The sequence below is a fragment of the Podarcis erhardii genome, assembly GCF_964252035.2.
Source record: "Podarcis erhardii genome assembly, chromosome: 8".
NCBI lineage: Eukaryota > Metazoa > Chordata > Lepidosauria > Squamata > Lacertidae > Podarcis > Podarcis erhardii.
The window spans coordinates 14,597,403-14,623,301 of NC_138499.1; the positions used below are offsets into that span (position 1 = coordinate 14,597,403).

The window sequence follows — 25,899 nt, forward strand, 5'->3', positions numbered from 1 at the left end:
TTCGTCTTGTGGGGCATAACTGTACCGTATTTTTCAGCCCATAGGGCGCACCTAGGCTTTTTTGGGAGGGGGAATAAAGAAAAAATATTATTTCCCCCCCAGGCACAGGAATGGGGTGGGGGAAGCCTGAGCCCCCAGAACAGGCTGCTATCTGCAAGCCTAGGGAGCCCGGCGGGAAGTCGCACCAGTCTCCCCAGGCTTGCGGATATCTTCCCGAAGCCCGGGGCACGTGGCTCAGCGCACCCCACCCAGGCTTCAAACCAGGTCGGGGAAACAGTGGGAAGGCGCGCTCCGCCTCCCCGCTGTCCCCCGAGCTTGTGGGGCTGGCGGTGGGGAAAGCAGCGCTTCTCCGCCTTGTGGGGGCTTGCGGATAGCTTCCTGAAGGCTGGAGAGCGAGAAGGGTCGGTGCGCACCGACCCCTCTTGCTCTCCAGGCTTCAGGGAAAGCCTGCATTCGCCCCATAGGACGCACACAAATTTCCCCTTCATTTTGGGAGGGGGAAAAGTGCTTCCTATAGGGCGAAAAATACGGTAATCACGTGACATTAATTTACAGCCCTACTAATTAAAGCTGGAATATAAAGCCTGAGATCCATGACTTGAACCAGTTTATCTTTGCTCAGATTCTGGGGACTTCCCAGGCCACGACCTGCTGCCAAATAGTGCTTCTTCCCAGGGTCACAGCATCGGGGTTGCCAGGGCTTGAGAGAGGGATGTTCTTACTTACGGACTCATGTTCTGCTGGTGCTTCTGGTCGAGCTGCTGGGGGAAACAAGAAGCTGGTCTAGACAGGCTGTTGGTCTGAGCCAGTAGGTCTCTTCTTATTACCCTTGTTCCCATTCTTAGAACTACTTTGGATCCACAGAAGATGCTGCTGTCCTGGGAGAGCTCAGAAAGCAGGAGTCCTGTACAAGAGGCGGGATCATCTGCTACAGATACCGACACAAACAGCCAAGATGATCCAGGTGAGCCGTAGAGCAAGTGGTTGCCCATCTAATAAGTTAGTGTGCATTGCAGTGCATTCCTTTTTATGTTCTGTATAGGTCAGTGCCTGTCATTCACTACTGTGGTCTGAATCGTGGGCTAGAGCTAGGCTACACATTAAAATATTTGCTTGAAAAAGCAGCTTGCTCTGCATATGGAAAATCTTTAAGGCCCCTCTTCCAATTGGCTTGTCCCTGCAAGCAAGGAAATCTAGAAGGGGTATACCCCTTATACCCCTTCTTATACCCCTTCTTCTACCCCTTCTTCTACCCCTTCTTCTACCCCTTCTAAGTGGGAAGAATTCCCCCTGTCCCACATGCAAGAAAGGAAGAGCCACTAGGCTGGGTTGGAAAAGAACCAACAAGGGTGTAGATGATTTTTATAGAGATATTATTCAGCATTCATTTTTATCATTTTGAGGTGTACAGCTTTATTCCTCTGTTAAAACATGTGCATTGGTAGATTAAAGCTTTGCAGAAGGGAAATATCCTAGCTACGTGCATAAGCTGCAAACATTGTTCAGATTTTTTGGTGAACTGTTCTGGGGTATCAAGGGTGACCTGACCCAACATTATGTCATCAAAACCCCACGGCATAAATAAAATCCCTTTACCGTTTGAATGTGGCCAGAGTTGGTCATGGATCTTCAGTTTGAGATGGTGAGGTTTTTTCCATTCATAAGTAGTCGGTTTCTTGACATTAGGTGAGCAAGCCTCTCTGTGACATCACAGCAGTTTAACCAATAGCACCCACAGGGATTGCACCACTTCAGGTCTTTCTCAGACGGTTCTGATGTCGCTGGAGGTGGAACACTTGCAGATGTAGCACAAGCCCGCTAAATAAGAGAAGGTCAGCTGATGATGTCAAGTGACCCTGGGCAAGTCAAGATGTCAAAGGTTCAAGAGGAGGGCAGACTCAGTGACAGACACAATGGCCTGATTTGCACATCCTGCTAAGCCAAACCATGGCTTAGTAAGGGGTCAGCAAAGTGTTTGTGGCTTGGGCCAGTTCATGGTCCTGCAGATGCCACGGTAGGCTGGAGTGCTGGCGCAGAGGAGGCGTGTGCAGCTTTCCATTGGCTGCAGGAGCTTCCTGTAGCCAATGGGAAGCCTGCCAAAGTCGCGGAAGGTGGTCCCTGCTCTGCTCTGCACCGGTTTAGCGCAGCACACAGCCTTCCAAGCGAGCAGCAAGTATCCCCGAGAAGGCCGGTTAAATGACCCCCCATGGGCTGCTTGTGGCCCATGGGCCTTAGGTTGCTGACCCCTGGCTCAGTGTGAAGGCCTGGTCTCCTGAGGATAAGATCAGGGCTGTTTTTGTTCTTCCTTGGTCATTTTGCTGCTGAGCTAAGCTTAGTGTTTCATCCAAACCTAGGTTTGTGGATCAGCACTCTTCTAGCTAATATCAGTTTACAACTCATGGTTTGCCCAGGAGAGCTGAACTTCAGGCCTGAGTTTGGAGGACATGCTAAGCAAACCATGGCTTACCTCAGCTCATCACATCAGATAAAGGAATGGAGAGGAGAGGCGCAACCACAGTCTTAGCGTGATGTACGAAGTGTGATGTTGCACTGTTGTCAAAACTATTTAAGATGGCAAATCTCTGTGTGTGTGTTTGCTTCCTTAGCCGATACTGCCAGTGTGAGCAGCTTGAGTCTGTCCGGTGGTCACACAAAGCGCATAGCCTTCCTGTTTGATTCAACGCTCACTGCCTTTTTAATGATGGGGAATCTCTCACCAGTAAGTTTCTTAGCTTCTTAATATTTAAGTGCTAAAACTCTTTAAAATATTTCTTTAGTGTTTTTTTTTGATAACTTTTAAAAGATAAGTTTTTAGATAAGTTCTTTGTCAAAATGATAACTACAGTCATTTTTTTAAAATAAAAAAAAACAAAGAGTCCTGACTTGCATTGTGAACGCTTATTGAATACTGGGTAGATTCATAATAATTCAGAACTCAAGGTTATGCAATTTTACCTTCCTTTGCAGAATTTGAAAAGTCATGCCGTCACCATGTTTGAAGTTGGGAAGTTGTCAGATGAGTCTCTGGACAGTTTCCTTGTAGAACTTGAAAAGGTAAATAATAGTTGGTTTGTTATTGTTAAAGGAAGGTGGTAGTCAGCACAACCTTTGCATGAGCAGGTCAGGCTATACAGTGGTACCTCTGGATGCGAATGGGATCTGTTCCGGAGCCCTGTTCGCATCCTGAAGTGAACGCAACCCACATCTGCGCATGCGTGGGTCGTGATTCACCTCTTCCGTGTATGCGTGTGACATCATTTTGAGCGTCTGTGCATGCACGAGTGGTAAAACCCAGAAGTACCGCACTCCATTGCTTCTGGGTCGCCACGGAGCGCAACCCGAAAATGCTTATCCCGAAGCTACTTCAACCCGAGGTATGACTGTATATAGTTAAGTTGATAGTATCTTGCATTAAAGGCTTTGGTAAAAAGGTAAAGGACCCCTGGACAGTTCGGTCCAGTCCAAGGCGGCTATGGGGTGTGGCGCTCCTCTTGCTTTCAGGCTGAGGGAGCCAGTGTTTGTCCACAGACAGCTTTCCAGGTCTTGTGGGCAGCATGACTAAACTGCTTATGGCGTTCTATTTATTAAAGGCTTCACAGTTACAGCACAAATGCATTCAGATTTGAAAGAGAAATTTAACATTAACCTTCAAAATAACTTATATGTTGAAAGCACCTTTTTCTTACGAGCGAAAGTTCGAACTTGGTCAATTCACCTGGAGCCACATAAGTCACTTAAGGGCGGATGCAGCCCATAGCCCATTGCTGAGCAGTCTCCCATAAGACGTTGCTTCCCTCCCACCCACTTGCTTTTAGTAATTGTGGCTCATCTGATCATTCAAATTGAAGAAAAATAGATAAGAAGCTTCAGTCATTACCCTTTGTATGATTACATTGTCAAATGGTGTTTTCCTTCTGCTACGGCCTGCACATAACATTTGTTTAAACTCTGTATAGGGTATCAAATGTATAGCTACACATAATTATGTACAGAAAACTGACCTGCAGATAGTTTGCCAAAGCTATTGAAAATACTATAGTCATAGTTTCCTTTTTTTTAATAGTGAAGATAACACACAAGTACTAGAAAATATAATCACATTTATTCATCTGACATGTAAATATTTTTTCTTTTCTTTTGAGGATCAGAGCAGCTGCACGGTCATAAATGCTGAGTTGGGAATGTTTTGTCATATCTTAATTCAATTTTCTATGTCAATAGTATTTGCACAAACAGCTCATGCAAAGTACTTTTTGTTGTTGTTGTTCCCTTATTTAGGTTCAGAGCACAGGAGAGGGCGAAGCACAAAGATACTTTGATCACGCACTTACCCTGCGAAACACTATACTGTTTCTGAGGCACAATAAGGACCTAGTGGCTCAAGTTACACAGCCTGAACAACCCAATAATGGTACAGTGAAGACATGCTTTTATTTTACGTGTTCTGTACTTTTTACTCTAATGACACACTTCCACCAGCTTTGAAAACATGCTCCAAACTTGTACTTATAAGTATAACCCCTTTGGGAACAGAGGTCCCATTGTCCATTATTAGCTGTATTAGGATGCTAAACATCAATCTTGGCATGCTATTATCGTTGCGATAGACCCTGGAGTCAGAAATGTACTCTGTATAAGGCCAGTTAAGAATCTAGGCGACTGAGAAGTCATCTCATTAAACAAAGTCGACCTGACTTATTTATAAACCTACGCAAGTTCTAGAGTTTGCAGGTAAACATATTGGAAAGCATTGTCCAAAGAGTGCATTAATTTATGCATCAATGTTCTAAGCACATAGTGTTTGCATTAAAGTTTTAAGAGTAGATCCCAGGTGTTGGTTATAGCAGTCACATGGGAAAGAAAGAAAAATTGTTTTATTTCTTTTTCATTCCCACCATCAGATGATAGCAACCTGCCTCTACCCTGTTACATTCAGCAAGCACAACTTTTGGACCCTTTGCTTTCCACTTTGCAACTGCTAACTTTCTCCCTTCTCCCTATTTCCCTCTCTTTCTTGGTCCAGATGCACCAGTAATTCAGAAAGTCACTTGAGAGAATATGTATCCCATGTAATCTGTAGGTCATCACATGCTTCTCGGGGGTTTACATCGCAAAATTTGTGCACTTTTAACTGCATGGGCGATACAATATCCTGCACCATCTTTTTGGCCATAGCCATGTTATTATGGGAGAATGCAGCAGCTGTAATTCCCTTTAGCTAGAAGCACTCAGCCCCCTCCGGACTTAATAAATCCCGGTGACCATCAATTTCCTGCAGGGCTGAACAAACATAGTGTGCGTGTTTGTACACCTCTCGAGTTAATTTTGTTTTAATGGGGAAAGAATTTATCTTGCTCTGTCAGTTTTTTACCCCTTTAAAACATTCAGCAGCATGGGCAGTCATTAAATCCAGTTGAGTCCTATCAAAAACTGTCAGATTCCGGGGCAACAGCATTTAAAAGTGTTGTTGTTGCTGTTTAGTTGTGTCCGACTCTTCGTGACCCCATGGACCAGAGCACGCCAGGCACTCCTGTCTTCCACTGCCTCCTGCAGTTTGGTCAAACTCATGCTGGTAGCTTTGAGAACACTGTCCCACCATCTCGTCCTCTGTCGTCCCCTTCTCCTTGTGCCCTCCATCTTTCCCAACATCAGGGTCTTTTCCAGGGAGTCTTCTCTTCTCATGAGGTGGTCAAAGTATTGGAGCCTCAGCTTCGGGATCTGTCCTTCCAGTGAGCACTCAGGGCTGATTTCCTTCAGAATGGAGAGGTTTGATCTTCTTGCAGTCCATGGGACTCTCAAGAGTCTCCTCCAACACCATAATTCAAAAGCATCAATTCTTTGGCGATCCGCCTTCTTTATGGTCCATCTCTCACTTCCATACATCACTACTGGGAAAACCATAGCTTTAACTATACGGACCTTTGTTGGCAAGGTGATGTCTCTGCTTTTTAAGATGCTGTCTAGGTTTGTCATTGCTTTCCTCCCAAAAAGATACAGAGCATGAACCCCAATTATGGTGGAGGACTCTTCACTACCAATTCACTCTTATCAGTGGATAAAGTGTCTTTTGATTATTTGAGAGGGTTGGAGGAACAGGACATGAACTAATACTGTTAAGATAATGAATTGCTTAAATAAGCCTTCACTTGTCATAATATCTACAGCTCAGGGTGGGGGGTGGATACTATTTATGTAGCTTCCAGCTGCTTATGCGGTTGGTTTACTTTTGAAGTTGACCTTGCACAGTTGGTTTATGCCCCCTGGAGAAGCTTAAAAGACATTTATCTTTTTAGACTTGAGTATGCTTTAAATTTCCTAAATCATGTTGGATAGTGTTCTTGTATGGGGTACTATGGTTTAAAATTGGCAAAGGCTAAGGAATGTAGTAGGGACGCGGGAGGTGCTGTGGGTTAAACCACAGAGCCTCTTGGGCTTGCCGATCAGAAGGTTGCCGGTTCGAATCCCTGCGACTGGGTGAGCTCCCGTTGCTTAGTCCCTTCTCCTGCCAACCTAGCAGTTCGAAAGCATGTCAAAGTGCAAGTAGATAAATAGGTAGCGCGCCATTGGGAAGGTAAACGGCGTTTCCATGCGCTGCTCTGGTTCACCAGAAGCGGCTTAGTCATGCTGGCCACATGACCCAGAAGCTGTACGCCGGCTCCCTCGGCCAATAAAGCGAGATGAGTGCCGCAACCCCAGAGTTGGCCATGACTGGACCTAATGGTCAGGGGTCCTTTTACCTTTTTAAGGAATGTAGTGCTGTAAATCCATATGTCCTATTCAAAATAGGATTTCTTGTGACCAGCATGTATATGCTAGTTTGGGCTAGAGAAAAGAATAGTATAGAATAAAATTTTCTTCACCGAATATATAGGAGCTGGAACAGACCAAAGGCCAATTTAGTCCAGCGTCCTGTTCTCTCTGCAGCCAGCCAGATGCCTATGGGAAGCCCAAAACCAGGCCATGAGCGAAACAGTGCCCTTTCTCAGCTGCTGGTATTCAGAGGCACCCTGCCTCCCATAGTGGAGGCGGAACATAGCGATTGTGGCTAGTAGCCACTGAAAGCCTAAAACCTCTTGAGTTTGGAGAACAGTCATTGCTAAGCAGTAGACCATCTGCTTTGCATGCAGAAGGTGCACAACATTGTAGACAATGTTCCAATGGCCTGATTTCCTGGTTCCAAATTTGGCTAAATTTGGTTTTAAATCTGCCCAAGCTGGTGGCCATCCCTGCATCTTGTGGCAGCAAATTCCTCGGTTTAACAGCGCACTGGGTGACGAAGTATAGATGCATTTGCCTGCCTTTAATCTCCCTATAGAGCCAGTGTGGTGCAGTGGTTAAGAGCAGTGGACTCGTAATCCGGTGAACTGGGTTCGATTCCCCACTCCTCCACATGCAGCTGCTGGGTGACCTTGGGCTAGTCACATTTTTCTGAAGTCTCTCAGCCCCACTCACCTCACAGAGTGTTTGTTGTGGGGGAGGAAGGGAATGGAGAATGTTAGCCGCTTTGAGACTCCTTTGGGTAGTGATAAAGCGGGATATCAAATCCAAACTCTTCTTCTACTTCTTTTTCTTCTATGTTCAGCTTCACTGAGTGTGGTGCTGATAACACCAAGGTTGCAGGTTCAATCCCTGTATGGGACAGCTGCATTTTCCTGCATTGCAGGGGGTTGGACTAGCTAGACAATCCTCAGAACTCTACTGTTCTATGATTCTATGACCCCAGGTTCTAACTGTGTGTGTGTGTGTGTGTGTGTGTGTGTGTGTGAGAGAGAGAGAGAGAGAGAGAGTTTTCTCCCAGTTTCTCCACACAGTGAATAATTTTATGCGCCTCTATAATTTCCCCTTTTTTCTTTTAAAAAAAACAAAACAAAATCCCCAAGCGTTATAACCTTTCCGCATAGAGGAGCTGCTCCAGCCCCTTGATCATCCTTCTGAAAAAGTATCCATGGTTGGAATCCAAAGAACTGCCCAGTGAGTGAACAGCGGTTCAAGAAATTCAGATATACATACCCATGGAGAGCCTGTATTTATATTTATTGAACAGCTGTCTCCTTGGTTCCTCATAGTCAGAACCCCTTCAGAGCAGAGGGGCAGTTCAAAAGCAGTTGTGGAAGGAGATCCTGCTATTCAAAGGAGGGCAAAGTAAATAAATAAAAAAACCCATTTGGTATGCATGAAATAACTCTTTGGTTCAACAGTTATTTCCTTTTGACATGTAACTTTCCTTGTGGCTGGTAGTATGTGTCAAAGCTGATTTACCATGGGGTAGGTGGCATGAACAGTGCCTTCTGTATGCTTATGGACTCCAGTTTCCATCATTCCTGACCATGCTGGCTAGGAATGATAGGAGTTGTAGTCTGACAACATCTGGAGGGGCACCATCTTACCTACCCCTCCCTAGCTGATAGCATCTTTAAGTCGTTGTGTTGAGATTTTATCCAGGAAGAGAGAAGAGACCCGTCTAAATTTGTATTTTTCCTCCCCCCTTCCTGTACCCCTTTCAGTTGTACATGTTCGTTCTCTATCTGTATTCCAAGTGTCTTTGACATCGTTGATGTAGGTTTCCCTCTGGATTTGCTGCGCTGCGAAAGCTTGCTTGGCTTGGACCCTGCTACCTGCAGCAGAGTTTTGAACAAAAACTACACGCTGCTGGTCTCCATGGCGCCTCTCACCAACGAAATCCGACCCATCAGCAGCTGCACACCCCAGGTAAGAGAGGAAATCTCCCCAGAAATGAAATGGGAGGGTTCCTTCCTGTGTGACGCTTTGCTTTTAGTATTTACAGAAGGCTTTTGGTCAGCAGTGTGCATGCACTCTTTATCTGTGTTTCTGCTTTTCTTCCCAGCAGTTGACTTTATAGTTTTTGCATGGTTTTATCCAACTAGACCTCCACAGCTGGAAGACAGCCCCTTCTGTTTGCGGAGGGGTCTGGCAGAGACTCTCCCCCCACTCCCCAGAGTACAGGGCTGGAACAACATTTTATTTTATTTTTGCCTGACTCCCCTTCTCATTGCACCACCATGCACTAACATTCCTTACTGCTTCAGAGGCTCCCCATGCCCTGCATGGCAGATCTTTGAGGGGCAAAGGTGGTGCAAGGGAAGGGAACATCAGAAGTTTCCTTCTACCCATTCAGACCACTGGTCCATCTAGCTCGGGACGCAGGTGGCTCTGTGGGTTAAACCACAGAGCCTAGGACTTGCCGATCAGAAGGTCGGCAGTTTGAATCCCCACGACGGGGTGAGCTCCCATTGCTCAGTCCCGGCTCCTGCCAACCTAGCAGTTCAAAAGCACGTCAAAGTGCAAGTAGATAAATAGGTACCACTCCGGCGGGAAGGTAAACGCCGTTTCCGTGTGCTGCTCTGGTTCGCCAGAAGCAGCTTAGTCATGCTGGCCACATGACCCGGAAGCTGTACAGTGGTACCTCAGGTTACATACGCTTCAGGTTACAGACTCCGCTAACCCGGAAATAGTACCTCGGGTTAAGAACTTTGCTTCAGGATGAGAACAGAAATCGTGCTCTGGCGGCGTGGCGGCAGCAGGAGGCCCCATTAGCTAAAGTGGTGCTTCAGGTTAAGAACAGTTTCAGGTTAAGAACGGACCTCCGGAATGAATTAAGTACTTAACCCGAGGTACCACTGTACACCGGCTCCCTCGGCCAATAAATGAGATGAGCACCGCAACCCCAGGGTCGGCCACAACTGGACCTAACAGTCAGGGGTCCCTTTACCTTTACCATCTAGCTCAGTAATGTCTACACCAGACATAGGCAAACTCGGCCATCCAGATGTTCTGGGACTACAACTCCCATGATCCCTAGATAACAGGACCAGTGGTCAGGGATGATGGGAATAGTAGTCCCAAAACATCTGATGGGCCGAGTTTGCCTATGCCTGGTCTACACTGACTCACAGCAGCTCTCCAGAATTTCAGACATCCCCAGCCCTACCTAGAGGCACCAGGGATGGAATATTTTACATGTAAAGCATGTGTTCTATGGCCCAGTCAGAGAAAAATGCCCCCCTCCCTTTCCGCTGATGGGGGTGTCTTGCTGATGGAACTCTCCCACTCCTGGGACACTCCCACCAGTGGAATCTTAGGCAGGATCGAAGCCTATGGTTGTTTCTGTCCCCGTCTTTCAACAAGGTCCCCATGCCTGCCCACAAGAATTTTTCGGAAAACGCAGAAATCTTTATTCTTAAAAAGCATTTTACACTGCTTTCCTTCACGGTTTAGTTTCAAGCCAAAAAGCCACCGACAGGAAGGTGACATAGTTCAAGCTGGTATGAAAAACCATAAAGTCATAATGAGTCGGTAAAGGTAAAGGGACCCCTGACCATTAGGTCCAGCCATGACCGACTCTGGGTTTGCGGCGCTCATCTCGCTTTATTGGCCGAGGGAGCCGGCGTACAGCTTCCAGGTCATGTGGCCAGCATGACTAAGCCACTTCTGGCGAACCAGAGCAGCACACGGAAATGCTGTTTATCTTCCCGCTGGAGCGGTACCTATTTATCTACTTGCACTTTGTGCTTTCGAACTGCTAGGTTGGCAGGAGCTGGGACTGAACAATGGGAGCTCACCCCGTCGCAGGGATTCGAACCGCCGACCTTCTGATCGGCAAGCCCTAGGCTCTGTGGTTTAACCCACAGCGCCACCTGGACAATGAGTCTGTAGGAAGTGCTTAAAAGGCTTTTCTGAAAAGGAAATGATGCTGCGAGCTTTACACCCAAACCGTGGCTCTGCCATGCTGCAAGTGATTTGGATGCAGCAGAGGTCTCAGTCCAGTTCTGCCCAGCGCTGCTGGTTTCTGCTGGCAGGGAAGCCTCACCAGTGAGGAGTTACCAACATGTCTTCCCAAATGCTTTTTTGTTTCTTAATATTAGTCAGGTGTGAAGCTGCAGTTGCTGTTAGAGGAAGCCTTGTTACTGCATATCAAGGTTATAACAGCAACGTTCGTCTTATTCTTGCTTCAGTGAGTGCCTTTTTCATCTTTCCCTAGCATATTGGACCAGCTATTCCAGAAGTCAGCTCCGTATGGTTCAAGCTCTACATTTATCATATTACTGGACAAGGGCCTCCATCTCTGTTGTTATCTAAAGGAACGAGACTCCGGAAACTTCCAGATATATTTCAGGTAGGCATTACATATTTGGAGTGAATGAGAGTCTTCTGTAATAGTATTGATTCTATGAGTCAGTAATATCAAAAATAACACGATGGCCAGAAACAATTACAATGTGAATAATCACATGAGCAGTGTTCCAGAGTATTTTTCATTCTCATGTATATTATATCTATTCGAAAAAAAGATTGGTTAATGAAGAAATTACATATCTTTCTACTTACGGGTGTTGAACTAATTAGCTGATGAAGAATTCAACAAAACAGTAGTTGTTATCCGGAAACACTCTTCAGCAGAGTTCAGAGTTGGACATCAGAATTGGACATTTGCTGATTATACAAAGCTTCACAGCTTGTTCTCCGCCGGGTAAAGTCTGGCACCATGATTCGTTCAAGGACTTTCAGAGACTTCAGTTTGTTAGTTTTGATGTTTTGAATTATTCCTATAAAGTTTTTCACATTGTAATTGTTTCTGGCCAGCGTGTTGCTTTTGATATTGCTGGTTTCAGCAAGGTAAGCTGTTGCACTGGAAATGTGGGCAACCTTAATTCTGGGGTAGAGGCCTTTGGTCGTGTTCAACTTTTGGGTTCAGATCAGTGTTTTGTATAAATAGCTCTAGAGCAGGCATAGGCAAACTCGGCCCTCCAGATGTTTTGGGACTACAACTCCATCATCCCTAGCTAACAGGACCAGTGGTCAGGGATGGTGGGAGTTGTAGTCCCAAAACATCTGGAGGGCCGAGTTTGCCTATGCCTGCTCTAGAGAGCTGAGATGGCTCAGTCAGCAGAGCATGAGACTCCCAACAGCATCTAGGGGGCCACAGGTTCTGGTGTTAATAGGTAATACAGACATGTAGAAAACAAATTGTCTCTAAATTAATTGAAAAGCATGTGTGCCAATAAATCAGTACAAATAGGATGATTGCATTACTTTTCAGATTTTTGAAACAATTCAACTTGCACAAATAAGATTTGGGATATTTCTTTTTTTCCTACCAGCAGAAAAACTAAACCCCTTTAACTGAGGCTGAAAAGAGAGCTTGAAAAGCAAAGCCAGATGGATGCAGACAGTGGAGGACTTTGCTCTTGCTGCAGTTCTATAGACCTTTCAGTCTTAATCTGACCGCTGTGTCTTCACTTCTGCTCCCTAGGGCTATGACCGCTTGCTAATAACATCTTGGGGGCATGACCCAGGAGTCGTCCCAACTTCCAATGTGCTCACCATGCTGAACGATGCTTTAACCCATTCTGCTGTTCTGATTCAGGTAAGGAACAACTTGTATAAATATGAAACTGATGATATTTCTCCTGGACCAGAGAGGTGCAGAGGATGTGGCAGAATTAAAGCTAGTTTGCATAATATACAGATGTCCAATGGTGGCTGGAAGATGGTTCATTTACTGCAGTTTCTTATTTGAGGTGCTTGTAATTAACTCTTGGGATATGAGAACAGACTATAACGTGATGGCGTGTGGCTCAGATGGTTTTTTTAGACCAGACTTAGCCAGCCTGGTAACCTCCCAGATGTTGTTGGATTCCATCACCTATCTTCTCCCCTTCCCCTGACTCCCAGTTCTTGATCGTATCTCTCAAGAAAAAGCATCCTAGCTTGAAACCATACTGGGATTTTTTCCTTACTATTAAAGGAACCTTGATCTTACTAACTGAACTCTTTATCAAGCAACAAAAGAGAGTTTCCATTCTTTTAATTCTGCAGAATTTAGTATTAATAGAGAATCATGGCACCTTAGGTTCTTGGTTCTCTGGCAGTAATTCCCCATGATCAATGAGGGCTAGGCGCCTCTGAAAAGCTGGAGATTGTCACGTTGACATGGATTTTGTGCCTTAACTCTCACTTTGGTGTTTAGGGACATGGTATGCGTGGTATGGGGGAAACTGTCCATATGCCATTTCCATTTGATGAAACAGAACTGCAAGGAGGTAATTCATGTTTTCTTGTACTGGCATTCTCCGCTCAGAGACAATTTGTGCGTGATTGAATCCTGCTCACAGTTACTGCTCACAGTAACAAGGTGAAACTAAAGGGTAACAAGGAAAGGGGGAAATTAGCAAGTTTCTCTCCAGGATTTCAGGCATTTCCCATTGCCTGCTGGCTGGAGACGCTGGGGATTGAACCTGCGAAACACATGCACGCAAAGCATGTTTCTCTGCCACTAAGCTATAGTACCCCTCTTTGCTTTTGGCTTGGTGGGTATCAGACTTGTATGTTGCTGTGAGAATTTAATCACTACCTTTTGAATGATATTTTGGTTAGGAATAATGTAACTGATAATACACTTTCCCAGAACCCCCCCCCCCCAAATACAACATGATGCAGACATAAAAGCCACTGATCATTGCTGTCAATTAACAATGATTCCAAAAACTTGCTTCTCTCCCCCACTCCCTTGCACTCTTCTGCATTGTCTTTCTTTGTGGGAAGGAAAGGGAGGGGGGACTTTCTGTTTTGCTAGATTTCTTTGCCACTGCAATCTCTAATCTTTTTAAAACTGATGGCTGTGGTGATGCAACCTTTTTTCTTCTTTTCTTTTCTTTTCTTTTCTTTTTGCTTAGTAAAATTGCCATTTGACATGACAGGTGTTTTCCCCCACATGTTTGTGTTTAGATTTTTCTCGTCTCAACATGGGCGTTCACAAAGCGTTGAGGATATTAAGGGAAAAGATGGATTTGCAGCACTTCTGCGGCTACGTAACCATGTTGAACCCTTTCAGCCACCACGTGCACAGAAAGCTGAGTGATGCTTCTGATGGAAAAGGTTGGTCAGCAATAAACCTTGGTTGTCAAGACGTGGAGGCTTCTAGCATTTGGATCTGTGCCGAATTCCTTGTGTGCAGCGAATGGAAGGTGGTGGAAGGGAAGCAAGCCATACTGAGCTTCCACAAGTAAACATGTAGCTAAGGGGGTGTATTCCTGAATCCCACACCTTCAAGGGTTCTGCTAAAAGGAAGCATCCGAGCACAATTCAAAGTGTTGGTGCTGACCTTTAAAGCCCTAAACGGCCTCGGTCCAGTATACCTGAAAGAGCATCTCCACCCACATCGTTCTGCCCGGACACTGAGGTCCAGCACTGAGGGCCTTCTGGCGTTTCCCTCCCTGTGAGAAGTGAGGTTACAGGGAACCAGGCAGAGGGCCTTCTCGGTAGTGGCACCCACCCTGTGGAATGCCCTCCCACCAGATGTCAAAGAGAAAAACAACTACCAGACTTTTAGAAGACATCTGAAGGCAACCCTGTTTAGGTAAAGGTAAAGGTACCCCTGACCATTAGGTCCAGTCGTGGCCGACTCTGGGGTTGCGGCGCTCATCTTGCTTTATTGGCCGAGGGAGCCGGCGTACAGCTTCCGGGTCATGTGGCCAGCATGACTAAGCCGCTTCTGGCAAACCAGAGCAGCGTACGGAAACGCCGTTTACCTTCCCACCTATTTATCTACTTGCACTTTGCCGTGCTTTTGAACTGCTAGGTTGGCAGGAGTAGGGACTGAGCAACGGGAGCTCACCCCGTTGCAGGGATTCGAACCGCCAATCTTCTGATCAGCAAGTCCTAGGCTCTGTGGTTAACCCACAGTGCCACCCGCGTCCCGCAGCCCTCTTTAGGGAAGGTTTTAATGTTTAACAGACTACTGTATTTTAATACATTGTTGGAAGCTGCCCAGAGTGGCTGGGGAAACCCAGCCAGATGGGCGGGGTAAAAATAATAAATTCTATTCTATTCTATCCTGCACATGGCCAGATACCAGATACGCCAAGAATGTTCATAATAGAGAAGCCATTGGGGATGTGAATGCACAGGGCATACCCAGAGCAATACTGTCTGTGCGCAAGCAAAACAGACTTGAGGGACCCTCAAGAGCAGATTTTGAGCGCACACGGTAGGAGGAGAGGAAGGTGAATTCCTGGTGTGTGAGCTTGTGCAGCGCTGTGTTCCATCCAGAGCTGCTGGATCATAACAGCTGTTGCTCAAAAATATAGCTTAAATGGCTTGTTTCGTTTGCTCTAAGGCGAGCCAGAGCTGGCACTTGGCTCAGATGTCAATGGGAGCACGGAATCATTTGAAATGGTCATTGAAGAGCCACCCATGGATTCGGCAGCTAAGCAAAGTCCCGAAGGTAATCCTTTTTTAAAAATAAAATAAAGGATTAAATTTGTTACTGCGAAGATAGTGCTGGCTGGGGCAAATAAGCTGCAGTCCAAATTCCACATTGCCTCATCTCTGTATCTGTTCAGTTCCCACAACAGAGCAGGAGTGGGTCCCCCTGGAATTGTGCTTTGGAATTCCACTCTTCAGCTCCGAGTTAAACCGGAAAGTCTGCCGGAAAATTGCAAGCCACGGACTGTGTAGCAGAGAGAGGTGAGGACTTGCTGGGACCTAAACTGTTTGCCTGCAGATCTTTCAGCAGAGGTAGAAATGAAGCAGTTAGTGTTTAGCATGCACACAGATCCCATAGACTACTTGTTTGACGTTATATATGTTTTCTAATCTTTCAACAGCCTTCAAAAACTGTTACATTCCAGTAGAAAACTTTCTCTACAGGTCCTTAGCTTTGTTCATTCATTCCAGGTAAATATATATTGTTTAAAAATTGCATATGCATTACTATTTACATAGAAGTTCCTTTTTGACGTAAACACATTGCAAACTTGCATTTCTTGATGTTCTTTTTAACCAATGTAATGCTAAAGGGTGCTTGCTGAATGAGACTAGGAAAAGCATCTGTCTGGTTCTGTAGCTTTATTCTCCATACCTCCCTGGACAATGTTGTGGGTTTGTTTCATGACTTTGTACTTAGTTTCACCTTTTCTCAATCTGAAGGCCATCAGGACCACTGGTGTTATCAAACCCCTTTTCTGACAGACTTGCATCCACATAGTGCCTCCTCTGCTACCTTTGTCTGTCCTGCCTGCTAGCCTAGTTTCTCTAAAGGGCCTTCATCTCTACTTGGCATAGCAGTGGTGACATAGTAGTTGCAGGATCCTAGGCTTTAAGAAGCCCTTTCTGACACCAAAAGCCTCTGGGCATGTGCCAAACGTCACAGCTCCACTACCTCCTATAAATTTGGCAAGAGAATGGAGAAAGGAAAAAGGAAAGAATGGGAATTGTCCTGGGTCCTTTGGCCATTAAAGAGGAAGCTGTTGGGTTAATAAAAGAGAAGCCAACCAAGGCTTACTACGTTTGTGAATACTAGCAAGACCCCTGTCTCTGCTCATCAAGAGTCAAAATTGCTAAAGGACCCCTGGCACTGGCACCTCCCTTTGTCAAGGACATCTGAAGGCAGCCCTGTATAGGGAAATGTTCAATGTTTTATTATGTTTTTATATATGCTGTAAGCTGTCCAGAGTGGCTAGGGCATGGGTAGGCAAACTAAGGCCTGGGGGCCAGATCCGGCCCAATCGCCTTCTCAGTCCGGCCCACGGGCGGTCCGGGAATCAGCGTGTTTTTACATGAGTAGAATGTGTCCTTTTATTTAAAATGCATCTCTGGCTGTTTTGTGGGGCCTGCCTGGTATTTTTACATGAGTAGAATGTGTCCTTTTATTTAAACTGCATCTCTGGCTTATTTGTGGGGCATAGGAATTCGTTCATTTCCCCCCAATATAGATAGATAGATAGATAGATAGATAGATAGATAGATAGATAGATAGATAGATAGATAGATAGATAGATAGTCTGGCCCCCCACAAGGTCTGAGGGACAGTGAACCGGCCCCCTGCTGAAAAAGTTTGCTGACCCCTGTGCTAGGGCAACCCAGTCACATGGGCGGGGAATAATAGGAATAATAATATGCAGTAGCCAGTCGAGAATTGGGGACTGTGAGTTACTTGTTTGGCAAAAACGAATACCAACCAGTAATCCTACTGAAGCACATTTCCTTCTTTCCCTCCTCAGGAAAGCATTTCAACTATGGAATTACTTTCAGAAGCCAGTTTCTCCTCTTCCTCCTCTTCTGCTGCAAGTTTACTTTCCCACCCATCCTCTGCCGACGCAGGGGTTCCCCTTCCAGCCAAGAACCTGATGTTCAAGGACGGTACATTGTCAGAGTGGAACGGGCGGTCTCCTTCCTCTGTCCTTATTGCAACTGTGCCACCCGAACACCTGAAATAGCTCGAGGGGTTCGCCCTGGCGTGGTTCACATTTTGCCTTTTCCTTCCGGGTAACCAACTGCATTCGACTTACAGTGCCAACCTCCCTGGAAGTGTACTGCTACCCACAGCATGACCTCTGCAACAATAGTGTTATTAAAGTGTGTAGTGCTGCACTTTTAACCTGGGGGAGATGCATCCTCTCTCACCTACCTGTTCATTACTGCATGTCATGCTGCAACAAAAAGCTTCTTAGTTGTCAGCCTGCCTCTCTTTTTATCTCAAGACAATCGATCTTTCTTTTATAACTGAAAGCGCTCTTCGTAGGCTTTCTGATGTTTGAATTTCTATACTGTCACAGTAGATAATAGTAATTTTATACGTTTGTGGTGCAGACCTTAAACTTGCTTTTTTTTTTTTTTTTTTTTTTTAATCGTATTAACACACAACAGTTAATAGCTTTTGGCATTAGAAAGGCACAAGTTGTATTAAAATAGTTTAACAAAGGTATCAGTGACTGATGGGAGAGAGGGGGAAGGCAGGGTTCTACCGCTGACGTACTTAATAATTAGCTATTAACTACCTGATTAAAAAGGATAGTTAGGAGGTAGTCACATCAGTCTGCTGCTGCTGCTTTTTAAATTATTTTAATCTGAAGCTTAAAGGCACCTACAGAAGCGTCATAGGAAAACTTAAGAGAGATGGGACTAATATTTTTTTTTTGTCCTTGCAGTTTGATGGGATTACAGCAATGTTAAATGTGGTGCTGTCTGTACGTAGAAGTTCTTGTTGATAATACACTTTATTTTCTCCAGCTTCCTTTGTTGGCACAGTAAACCGGAAGGGTGAAGGCAGGAATTGAGAGCCTTTTGCTCTTGTCTCCTTTCGTCCAAAGCTAATTGAGAGAATCTCGACCTGTGATGGCTTTCATCCCATAACAAGCCAGATGTGTGAATCCACTGCCATGTCTGGAATTCAGTGTCTTGACTTGCCACTTCTGCCCCAAGACCGAATCTGCACGTGGCGGTGACTTCCCATAAAGTTTCGAGCACGCCTTACAGGGGAATGTGTTTATGTGAATAGGTTCTAAGCAGGCAGCGACACAGAATGGTTGGTCTGCTATAGAGAACACTGGCTGAAATCCACGAAATATTTGCACTGCGTAGCATCTGATCCATGCTGCGGAAGCTGCGTTTCTTACAACCAGTGGGCTCTTCCCTCTGATGACTGATGTGGTTACTGGAGAAAGGAATTAAATGCCCAGAATCAGGCCAGGCTCACATTGAGCCTCTCCTCTTCCACGTAGGAATAGACAAAAACTAACAGAGCTGTAACTGTAAGCAAGCCTGGTCTCTCACTGGAAGAAATTGGGCACAATCTACTGGGAAATTTCCTACGCCCCATAACAGGCTCAGCACAGGAAATGCTCTTTTGCAACTCTCACTTGCTCAGTTGGGCTTCTGCAGGAAAACTTTTCAGTGGATTGTGGCCATACCTGGGGGATGGCTGGTGTTTCATCATGAAAATAATGTTAATTGGCAGTTTCATTTCAATCCTTTCTAGATTTTATCAAGGTTCCCATCCTAGGAAGGCAAGAGAAATGTATGCAGTGTTGTGTAACAGTTAGATTTGCGTAGTTTATACAAAAACTGTCCTGTGGTTCTTCTAGTTTCAGGGTCTTCTCAACAGCTGCGAAATGTTGAAAGGGGGGGAAAAGCAGCTGTGAAAAGTTAAGAATAATATCCTTTGTTATAAAAATCATTGTGGTCCAAAATGTTTGATATCAGGGCTTTGGGTGGAAAGGCGGTTATTTGCTTTATTGGAATAGCAGTTCTGGGACTGTTGTTTTTTAATGCACATCAGCAGGGATGTTTTGGGGACCAAGAACCCAGAAAGCAACTAAGTCACATTCATAAACAGATTGCAGTATTTAGCAGGCTCCTCTCTTCTTCTTTTCCTTTTCTTAAAAAAATACGGAGCAATGGCAGAGGATTTATTGGGCGTATTTTGAAACTGGGGGGGGGGTGTAGAAAAATTACCTTGCATTCTTATGGTTGGAAATTGAATCTCTCCCCCACCCCCAGTCATTTCCCCTTATTATCATTTTTACACAATATTTCTGGAAGTGAAGGTTTCCCTTTCATTTGAAAATCGGGAATGAGTAAGAATTTGCACAAACAGTAAGGTTTTTTTAGCCATCTCTCACTTTTTTTCTGCCTTTCCTGCACCTGCAGGGAATGGGACTCTGAGGCTGCATGCAACGCAGAGCATCTCTTGAAGTAATTCAACGTGCACATGAGTACCTCATTGACTTATTTTTTTTTTTTTAAAAAAAACAGTTTCAGCTCAGCCATCATACTGGAAATAGAGCAGTGGCTGTTTTTCTCACCTTCAAACAAAAGGTGGGTTTATGATAGGTGATCTACGGCTGTCAAATAACCAATCAAAACAGAACGACACGAGCCTGACTTCCTCCTGCCTTGCATCTTATAGCCGCTTGATATGCAGAATCAGCAGGCTGAAGACTTCCGCAGCAGAAGCATCTCTTCGCCTGCTAATGCTAGCATATCAAGCTACCATCGGAAGCCACAAGAGCAGAAATCAGTAAATCAGTTGGCAATCTTCAAAGCTGATGTTTCAAAGAAACGACATGTGTATTGCAACTACAACATTCCAACCCCCCATGGAAATGCAAGGAGGACAGAAATAAGTTGCTTTCCCACCCCTGGGAACTATCCTAAGAGGAACTGTTTTGCGCACCACCTGCCCAGCTGTTAAACCTGCACATGATGCAAGAGATCCATTGGTTGGATCTACTAACACCTTTTTATTTTATTTTATTTTTGCTTTTACTTTAAAGCAGCCACTGAGGCCTCGAAACATGGTGAGAGAGCAGTAGTTGGGTGATTAACTCACCTATGCCATTTTCCAAGTCTCAGTTGCCCCCCAGCAAGCAAAAAAAAAATATTGAAAATTTGGACACTTCCAACCCCGCAACTAGTTTTAAAAAGAGCAAAACGCTAGGAGATCCAGGGATTCCCCACATCATATAATGTTTAAACTTGGAATAAAAGTTCTAATTGGTGGAGCAGGGAGGCCTTAATGAAAACGATGCCGTAGCATAGCTTTGTAATTTTGATAGTGTTCTGCTTTGTGGAAACTTGAATGAGGAATGGCATGCTGGGTCAAGGCTCATCTGGAAATCCCAAGCATTCTGGAGCTTTATCTCTACTGTTATAAGAGAGGAGCTGAAATCCCCCTAAGGGTCAACTTGAATAAACTTCCCTATTTTGTTCCCCAGCCCCAAGGCTGACCCCTCTCCTCTTTTCCGTGCAACTATAATCTTCAAACCTCACTTAAAGCTAGTGGCGTGAGTGCCGCCATCTTGGATCCTGGCCTGGCTAGACGGCTTTAAGCCCAAGATGGAAAACTCTGTGGCAATGCCTTTGCTACTGATGCCATCACAGCCTGCGTAAGAGTCACGAAAGGTGAATCTTAAATTGGGTATGCCGGTGGTTGTTAAAAGTATCCGTAATGGCTATGTGCCATGGGCAGTTTGAGCGGGGTGGGGCAGTAAGGACATATCTGAATTACTTATAAGTACTGTGAACAAAGACGACAACTTTATGCAACCAAAAAAAATATTTTTTAATCTGTCGAGCCTAATCCTTTTTTTTTTCCCTCCACCAGCTTTTCCCTTGTCAAAAATCAAGTTTGCGACGTTTTAGGCCTTAACATTTCATTATTCATCTATGTGTGCTTCATGACTAAGATGTATTTTGCTGCTTGAATCTGGGAATAAATGAGACATCCATAAATAGTATTTTTAACTGGACTTGCCTTGGGAGGCTTTTTCAAGGCAGTTTCACTGGGATTATCCCTTTTTTTTCCTATGTATATATGTTAATCTTTTCCATTCCGTCCCCTCCCAACTTCCCAGGAGTTTGAATTCTTTATTTCCACAGTGCACTTATAATTCATTGTACTTCTTTTCCTTCAGTGTTTCTGATACTATTTTGAAGGTTTTAAAAGCGTGGGAGTCCGGCAGCCCTAAAAGCAACCCGGTTGCTTTGTTCCCAGTCCGACGTAGTTGATAGTATACAGTGAACTGTACAAAAACCTGGTATTTGATTAAATTATTGGAATATGTAACATAAATGTTTACAAATAAAACTGTGTTGCTGGTCAGGACCTTTTCCAGAACGGCTTACTTGATCCTACAAATCAAGCTTTTTGGCAGGGAGTGAGTTCATGTGTGCGATTATGTTAACTTGGTTGCAGAAACTTGAATGTGTGAGCTGACTCCATTCCTTGGAGTGGAGCAGTGTGATTTGCCAGTTCTGTATGCAGTTGATTCTATACGGTGCCCTTCCAAAGGTCCCCAGAGTGACTTACAAGAATGCAAAATTACAAGAAAAGGGAAAACGTTAAAACATCACACTATAAAAGGGTGGTAGAATAACTTTTGGCGCAATTAAGACGCCAAGTAGCAAATACTGCTGAAAATAGCAAACAGAACTGCGTTATATTAGGAAAACATGTTTTCAGGAACGTGAATGTTAGGAGGGAAATGGCACATATAAAAATGGTGCATTAGGAGAAATGAACACTAAAATGTCGGTGTTCATTTTTGTGAGAACCTTTTCTCAAAACATTTGCAAAAATGATGCAAGAATGTGACCAACTTAAGGCTTGAAGAAAGATGAATCTGTCGGTTTCAGCTTCTCAATCTCAAGAGGAGGGTTAACCCTTTGCCCTAAGCCACTCTTAATTAAATGGCTTCTCTCGCCAATCTCCAAAGCAGGGCAAAAACACTATAAAGGCATTTGTCACTCTTTCTCTAGCTGTTCAAATAAGAGTTGGGGCAGGGGTTGTAAACAGAGAAGGAGCCCCAATGGAAACGTTCCAGTTTCTCACTGGCGCTGCCCCAGTTCAACTCTCTTTCCACACACCTGTTACATTAAAACTTCAAGAATTCTGATCATGGATCTCTTGCATTTGTTGTAACCCTTTTGTCTTACAGAAGGCTGCTGTGAGGCATTCAGCTGGTCTTAAATGAGTCCTCTTAACTATTGGAATGATACAGAGGGAAAGCCAGCAGTTGCCTCTGGGCTGCTTTCAGGTCCACAGGCTGGTTTGTGGTGTTATACGGTATTTATTAAATTTGTATATTGCCCTTCATCTGTAGATCTCGGGGCAGTTCACAACATAAAACCACAGTATTCATAATAAAATTAAGAACAACAACAAACCAAAAATCCCTGCTACCACAACACATGTAAAAGGGTAAAAGGTAAAGATAAAGGGACCCCTGACCATTAGGTCCAGTCGTGGCTGACTCTGGGGTTGCGATGCTCATCTCGCTTTACTGGCCGAAGAAGTGGGTGTACAGCTTCCGGGTCATGTGGCCAGCATGACTAAGCCGCTTCTGGCGAACCAGAGCAGCGCATGGAAACACCATTTACCTTCCCGCCAGAGCGGTACCTATTTATCTACTTGCACTTTGACATGCTTTCGAACTGCTTGGTTGGCAGGAGCAGGGACTGAGCAACGAGAGCTCACCCCGCCGCGGGGATTCGAACCACTGACCGTCTGATTGGCAAGTCCTAGGCTCTGTGGTTTACCCCCCGGGGCACCACCCATGTCCCATTTAAAAGGGTATTGGGTGTCAAATCAACCCAAAGCCTGGATGAAGAGGAATGTTTTTGGCTGGTGCCTAAATTTTTCTAATGAAGGCAGCAGGTGAGACTCCCTAGGGAGAGCATTCCACAAGCGGGGAGCCACTGCAGAACAGGCCTGTTCTCAGCTTGCCACCCTCCAGACTTCTCATGGAGGAGGCACATGAAGAAGGTCTCAGATTATGATCACAGGAACTGGGTTGGTTCATACGAGGAGAGTTGGCCCTTGAGGTGTTGTGGTTCTGAGCTCACAGCCATTCACCAACACACAAGTAAATCCAGAAAGAAATTTTAGCTGCCTGTTTTTGTGTGTGTGCCTGAGCATCTGATGACAAAGATAGCCGGAGTCTCCCATTTCTTGGCTAAACAAATTAGATACTCCTTTCATTTTACTAGCTCTAATGTGCAAGTGTTTTAGTCATCTTTTTCATGGGAAACACATCTTTCTTTCTAAGCCTGCAACCCCAACTGGATTTCCAAAACAAATGTGTTAGTCTCTCATCAGAATTAGTGGTGATTAGTGATTTAGGCCTGAGAGCACAGTAAATCTGCCTCTTGGCCTTTACATCAGAAACGTTTACTGCTGTAGTATTTTCTTGGCTGGAGCTTCAGCCATTTATGGGAAACACATGGGTCCCCCCCCCCATTTTTGGCAAGTTCTCACCATGTCAGTTAATCCTTTTTCACAGCATCGGAGCTTCTGACACGTAGCTTTTTTCATCAGAATTGGAAGTCTCTGTTTCTGTACAAAACAATAAAGAAATCCAGAAAAAGGGAATGAATTGCTTTGACTTTTGGGGTGAGGGAAGGAGAATGGCTTTTGCCACCTCAGAATTTAACAGACCTCGAACCCGTCACACAAAATGCTGACAGGCTGGAGGCATCCTTAGTCGTGCTTAGAGTGGACTAATTGGAATAAATGGCACAGGTGTGTTTCCACTATCCTAGGGGCAGGCAACTAGCTGGCCAGAGTCCACATCTGCTTGGTTTCTTGTGCATGTTAGTTGCTTTCTTCTGAGCTGAGAGCAGAGGGCCCTTGGACTCCATCCCACCAGTATGAACAGCAAACGACCCCCTGTTTGATCTCCTGTCACTCAGCTGCTCACTCTGATACGTAACAACCCAAGACATCATCCAGTGGGAGTAAGCAGCTGAAGTGTGCAATATCTAGGAGGATTTCAATTCCATTTGCATTTAAACCCTTAACTTTTCTAAACGATGAAGGAAACAAAACCCAAGCGTTCTTCAAAATTCGCACATCCCTGAGTTTTGCAGTGCAGTTCACCAGCCAAGTAGCGTGTTCAAAAATGCAGTAAAGGTAAAGGGACCCCTGACAAAGTTAAGTCCAGTCACGAACAATTGGGGTTGCGGCGCTCATCTTGCTTTACAGGCCAAGGGAGCCGGCGTTTGTCCGCAGACAGGTTTCCCGGGTCATGTGGCCAGCATGACTAAGCCGTTTCTGGCACAACGAAACACCGAAACCAAAGCAGCACACGGAAACACCATTTACCTTCTTGCTGGAGCGGTGCCTATTTATCTACTTGTACTTTTTGGTGTGCTTTTGAACTGCTAGGCTGGCAGGAGGTGAGACCAAGCAACGGGAGCTCACCCTGTCGCAGGGATTCGAACTGCCGACCTTCTGATCGGCGAGCCCAGGAGGCTCAGTGGTTTAGACCACAGCACCACCTGTGCTGTAGGCATATACCGGGTCAAATGCGCACAGAAAAGCAAATAATAGCGAAAATAGAAATGCATTTTAGGGAAAGCATCTTGGCTAAAATCCGTATATTAGGCAGAATTACATGCATACAAAAATGTGTATATTGGAATATTCACCAACAGCAGCCAGGAAGTGCACCCTTCAAGGGTGTTCAGCATGGGTGTTAAGATCAATAGGACAATATTATGATGAGTCACATAATGGTTTTGAAGAACTGAAGATGGCATGAGGGATGTATCATTGCCTGCAGTGTACACACTGATCCCACCTTCACTTCTGGTAAGTAAAGGCAGGTAAAGGTAAAGGGACCCCTGAACATTAAGTCCAGTCGTGGCCGTCTCTGGGGTTGCGGTGCTCATCTCACTCTATAGGCCGAGGGAGCTGGCTTACAGCTTCCGGGTCATGTGGCCAGCATGACTAAGCCGCTTCTGGCAAACCAGAGCAGCACACAGAAACGCCGTTTACCTTCCTGCGGTACCTATTTATCTACTTGCACTTTTTTATCCACTTGCATTTTGACATGCTTTCGAACTGCTAAGTTGGCAGGAGCAGGGACTGAGCAACGGGAGCTCACCCCGTCGTGGGGATTCGAACCACCGACCTTCTGATTGGCAAGTCCTAGGCTCTGCAGCGCTGCAGGTAGCGTGTTCTTAAACTGCTGCTTCCAGGAGAATTTTGAGGGGACCTTTTCGCCTTTTTGAGTCATAAAAGAAGGAGAGATGGCGGGGGGGGGGCAGGTGATTCTAGGTCTTATTGCCATCAGCCTTCAGGCTACTTGAGCTGAAGTTGTTAGATATTTTTACTTTACCTATTGGTCAGATTTATGCTTGCTTACAGCTTGCTTCAGCAATCTTTTAAAAGGGTGGGGAAAACTGCAGGAAACTGGACCCCCCCATCACTCTCCAGAGCCCAGCAGGAAACTGGGTAGTCAGTTCCTCTCCCATGGGGGGAGCAAGCAATTCTGCTGACCGCTGAGTTCAGGCACACCAGAAGGCTCCCTGTGCCCAAGCTCAGCGGGATCATTCTCCCTTTGCACCAGTCAGTGTGAAGGAGCAGCAATCCTGCTTAGTGCTGAGTCCTCGCTTTTTTGCAGTGCTTCAAAGGCTCCTGGCAAACCAGTGGGTTGTGCGGTGCTTTGGGAGCGCCACAAAGTGGACTTAGCCAAGCCCCGCCCTTACCTGTATGACATCAGGTGCAGAGCAGGTGAGTATGGCTTGCTCAAAATGACCTCACCGGCCAAATGAGGAAGACAGGTGGGCCAAGATTGGCCTATTACTAGAAGTTGC

The 25,899-nt window shown here is 45.3% G+C and overlaps 1 protein-coding gene across 1 annotated transcript in view; it reads left to right on the top strand.

Moving 5' to 3' along the window:
• Nucleotides 1–21,406, top strand: part of FAM91A1 (family with sequence similarity 91 member A1) — a 36,036-nt gene extending 14,630 nt beyond the window's left edge. The window contains exons 12-24 of the mRNA XM_081874144.1: nt 846–964; nt 2,607–2,719; nt 2,968–3,054; nt 4,279–4,411; nt 8,561–8,709; nt 11,000–11,134; nt 12,272–12,385; nt 12,989–13,061; nt 13,747–13,896; nt 15,137–15,244; nt 15,363–15,486; nt 15,627–15,696; nt 17,022–21,406. Coding sequence (XP_081730270.1) covers nt 846–964; nt 2,607–2,719; nt 2,968–3,054; nt 4,279–4,411; nt 8,561–8,709; nt 11,000–11,134; nt 12,272–12,385; nt 12,989–13,061; nt 13,747–13,896; nt 15,137–15,244; nt 15,363–15,486; nt 15,627–15,696; nt 17,022–17,237 — 1,591 coding nt within the window. The 3' untranslated portion in view covers nt 17,238–21,406. The remainder of the gene's footprint in view (nt 1–845; nt 965–2,606; nt 2,720–2,967; nt 3,055–4,278; nt 4,412–8,560; nt 8,710–10,999; nt 11,135–12,271; nt 12,386–12,988; nt 13,062–13,746; nt 13,897–15,136; nt 15,245–15,362; nt 15,487–15,626; nt 15,697–17,021) is intronic.
• The last annotated feature ends 4,493 nt before the right edge of the window (nt 21,407–25,899 follow it).